We start from the raw sequence: 3,800 nt of genomic DNA, 5'->3' as shown, positions 1-3,800 counted from the left end.
CATCGCTCGCTTGCTCGGCCGCATGGACGTGCTTGACGCATTGATGCTCGGCAGGGTGCTTCGACGCATGGGCATGGGCGTTCCACAGGGCGCTCGCTGCATAGGCATGGTCGCTCGACGCATGGCAGGGGCGCTTTCCTGGCCACTCGACGCATTGGGCAAGGGCGCTGTGCATCGACCGCTCGACGCATGGGCTGCCTTCCAATGCATGCCTTGCCTACCCTTGTGTCTTCCATCGCGTCACCTCCATCTTTCTACCTTCAGCCGCATGCCATCACCAAGAACCCTTCCAACGCAGCAACACAACCAACACATTGGTCCCTTCCAACGCATCCATCATCCAACACATCCAATGCATCCAACACATCCATCATCTAACGCATCTAATGCATCAAATGCATCCAACGAATCCATCATATAGGTTTATACTTAGCAAATTTTTCAAGTTTTTCCTAAAAAATCAAGCTTCCAAATACACACTTTTCTTCTCATTTTCCACCATTTTCTCTACCGTCACACACTAGTTTTCACATTAACCTACTCACCACACTAGTCTTAGTAGGGAACATACTCAAGTAGAGAAATTAGGATTCGGGGGTTCATATTTACCTCCTCCTTATGAAAATTTCATCCTCGAAATTTTGCTACAAGTCCGTCAATTAAATAACTGCAGATACTTGTTTCTGATTTTCTCTTCGGCTTCCCACGTTGCTTCTTTAGTTCTATGGTTTTGCCTTAGTACCTTTACCAATGGAATTGTCTTATTCCTTAAGACATGTTCCTTTCTATCAAGAATCTCCACTGGTTCCTCTTCATAAGACAAATTTTCTCTCAACTGTACTGGTTGCTCAGGCAATACATGGGTAGGATCTGGCACATACTTTCTAAGCATTGCCACATGAAACGCATCATAAATATGAGATAACTCTGGAGGTAAATCCAATCGATATGCCATTGGGCCAACTCTTTCTATTATCTCGTAAGGTTCAATATATCTGGGGCTTAATTTCCCTTTCCTACCGAACCTGAGTATTCCTTTCCATGGAGATAGCTTTAGAAATACTTTATCACCAACTTCAAACTCCAATTCTCTTCTCCGCTTATCGGCATAACACTTTTTCCTATCTCGAGTTGTCTTAAGATTATCTCTTATAATCTTAACATTATCTGATGTCTGTTGCACAAGTTCTGGACCTAGTAATTTCCTTTCACCAACTTCATTCCAGCATATCGAAGTCCTACATGGTCTTCCGTATAGTGCCTCATACGGTGCCATCCCGATACTCGAATGGTAACTATTGTTATACGCGAATTCGATTAACGACAGATGCGTATCCCAACTGCCTTTAAATTGCAATATACACGCTCTCAGCATGTCCTCTAATGTCTGGATTGTCTGCTCAGACTGACCATCCGTCTGTGGATGAAAAGCGGTACTAAAATATAACTTGGTTCCCATAGCTTTTTGAAAACTAGGCCAAAACTTCGATGTAAATCTGGAGTCTCGATCTGATACAATTGAAACTGGAGCTCCAAACTGACTCACGACTCGATCAACATACAACTTAGCTAATTGGTCTAGGGTAAAAGTAACTTTAATAGGTAAAAACTTAGCTGTTTTTGTCAATCTATCCACAATTACCCATATACCACCATAGCTTGCTGGTGTCTTAGGTAATCCAAACAGGAAATCCATCGTAATATGCTCCCACCTCCATTCTGGTACTGGGAGTGGATTAAGTAATCCTGCTGGCCTTTGTCTGTCCGATTTTACTTGTTGACATATTAGACACCTGTCAACATACTTCGCTATTTCTCTTTTCATACCAGGCCACTAGTACGATCTCTTTAATGTCCTGTACATCTTCGTATTGCCCGGATGCATAGCATAGGCCGAACTATGTGCTTCCTCTAGAATGGCTTATTTAAGTGCTAAGTCGTTAGGTACGTATACTCTACCCTCTTTTAGTAGCACTTTGTCAGCTCTTACTTGATAGTCCGTCCTCAATCCTTTACCTATTTCTTCAGCTAACTTTTGAAGATTGGAATCCTTTAATTGTTCACGTAGAATATCTTCCACGAGAGTAGGACATACTTCAAATGAAGCTAGTAATCCTCCTGTTTGACCGATTGATATCGCTGCCCTAGCATTATACAACTCATGAATCAGTGTACCCTTCACTGAGTTGATACTAGTCTAGCTGATCTGGTTTTTCGACTTAGAGCGTCAGCTACCACATTTGCTTTACTTGGGTGATAATCAATGGTATAGTCATAGTATTTGATCAACTCGAGCCATCTTCTCTGTCTCAAGTTCAGTCAATCAATGGTATATCATCTATGAAAACTATCACAAATTGATCCAGATAAAGATGAAATATCCTATTCATCAAGTCCATAAATACCGCAGGAGAATTTGTCAATCCAAACGGCATTACTAGGAACTCATAATGTCCATATCTAGTTCTGAATGCAGTCTTTGGAACATCTGTGTCTTTCACCTTCAACTGGTGATAACCCGATCTTAAATCTATCTTAGAAAACACTGTGGCTCCCTTTAACTGATCGAAGAGATCATCTATACGAGGCAATGGGTACTTATTCTTAATGGTCACCTGATTCAACTGTCTATATTCTATGCATAATCTAAGAGTACCGTCTTTCTTCTTAACAAACAAGACTGGCGCTCCCCAAGGCGACACAATAGGTCTAATGTACCCCTTATCTACAAGTTCCTGTAACTGAACTTTTAATTCCTTCAATTCCGTTGGTGCCATCCTATATTGTGCCTGGGATATAGGTGTTGTACCCGGAACTAACTCAATAGTAAACTCTATTTCCCTGTCAGGTGGTAAGCCTGGTAACTCTTCAGGGAACAGATCTAAGAATTCTTGTACCACAGGTACATCCTCAAATCTCAGTTTCTTATCCTATGAAACTGATACATAGGCTAAATAGGCTTGACATCCTTGGAAGTATTCTTTTACTTCCTACCAGGGTTATCTCTTTTTTACTCAGTTTTCTAAACACTATTTCTCTTTTAAAACAATCCATAGTGGCATAGTGTTTACTTAGGAAATTCATACCTAAGATAATATCAAGCTCTAGTAATTCTAATAGAATCAAGTCAACCCATAAACTCTGATTTCCAAGAATTACTTTACAATTCCTGTAATACTCATGTACAATTAGAGTATCTCCTATAGGCGTAGAGATAAACAAATCCTCTTTCATACGTTCAGGCACTCTATCTATATATAATGCACACATGCTTGATATGAATGAGTGCGTAGCACCAGGATCAAATAACACATAAGTGGATTGTTTACATAAAGTTATCATACCAGTTATGACATTTGGAGCCTCTTCTGCTTCCTGGTATGTCATAGCGTATACTATATCCTGCTGCTGCTACTGCTGTTGTTGCTATTGCTGTTGGGGTCGTCTAGCTACCCCTTTCTGCTTAGTTACACCGGATCCCTCACCTCTAGTTCCAGTCGCTCTAGGATGGTCTACAGTCTGGGTAACAACTCTTTGCTCACTTTGTGCTCCATGACCTAGCTGAAGACAATCTCTCTTGAAATGCCCCGCTTGTCCGTACTGGAAGCACACATTCCTATTTCCATAACATACTCCTGTATGGGGCCTACCACAGTTTACACAAAGTGGTCTCCTTCCTGTACTATCTACTGACTCGCTAGCACGACCCGATACTGATTTACCAATCGGTCCAACTGCAGGTCTTGACCTTTTTCGACTCGAACCTTGTTGGCTCGTACCTCCAAAACTTCTTATACCCG

The 3,800-nt window shown here is 41.4% G+C and overlaps 1 protein-coding gene across 1 annotated transcript; it reads right to left on the bottom strand.

The window, feature by feature from the left end:
- Positions 1-655: 655 nt before the first annotated feature.
- LOC120079131 (uncharacterized) lies at positions 656-1,276 on the bottom strand. Its single transcript, XM_090314320.1, has 2 exons — positions 1,072-1,276; positions 656-969 (listed from the first exon to the last, which is right to left on the bottom strand). The coding sequence occupies exons 1-2, from the start codon at positions 1,274-1,276 to the stop codon at positions 656-658; spliced, it is 519 nt and encodes a 172-aa protein (XP_090170446.1).
- Positions 1,277-3,800: the final 2,524 nt, after the last annotated feature.

Source organism: Benincasa hispida, chromosome 6 (assembly GCF_027475165.1).
Source record: "Benincasa hispida cultivar pf3 chromosome 6, pf3_genome.v1.1, whole genome shotgun sequence".
Classification (NCBI taxonomy): Eukaryota; Viridiplantae; Streptophyta; class Magnoliopsida; order Cucurbitales; family Cucurbitaceae; genus Benincasa; species Benincasa hispida.
This window is presented reverse-complemented; position numbering and strand designations above follow the sequence as displayed.

Excerpts from the sequence above, each read along its gene's own strand:
- LOC120079131 (XM_090314320.1), bottom strand. The coding sequence starts at position 1,276 with ATGGCACCGTATGAGGCACTATACGGAAGACCATGTAGGACTTCGATA. Across the intron at positions 970-1,071 it reads AGAATTGGAGTTTGAAGTTG|AAAGAGTTGGCCCAATGGCA; the intron begins GTGATAAAGTAT and ends ACGAGATAATAG.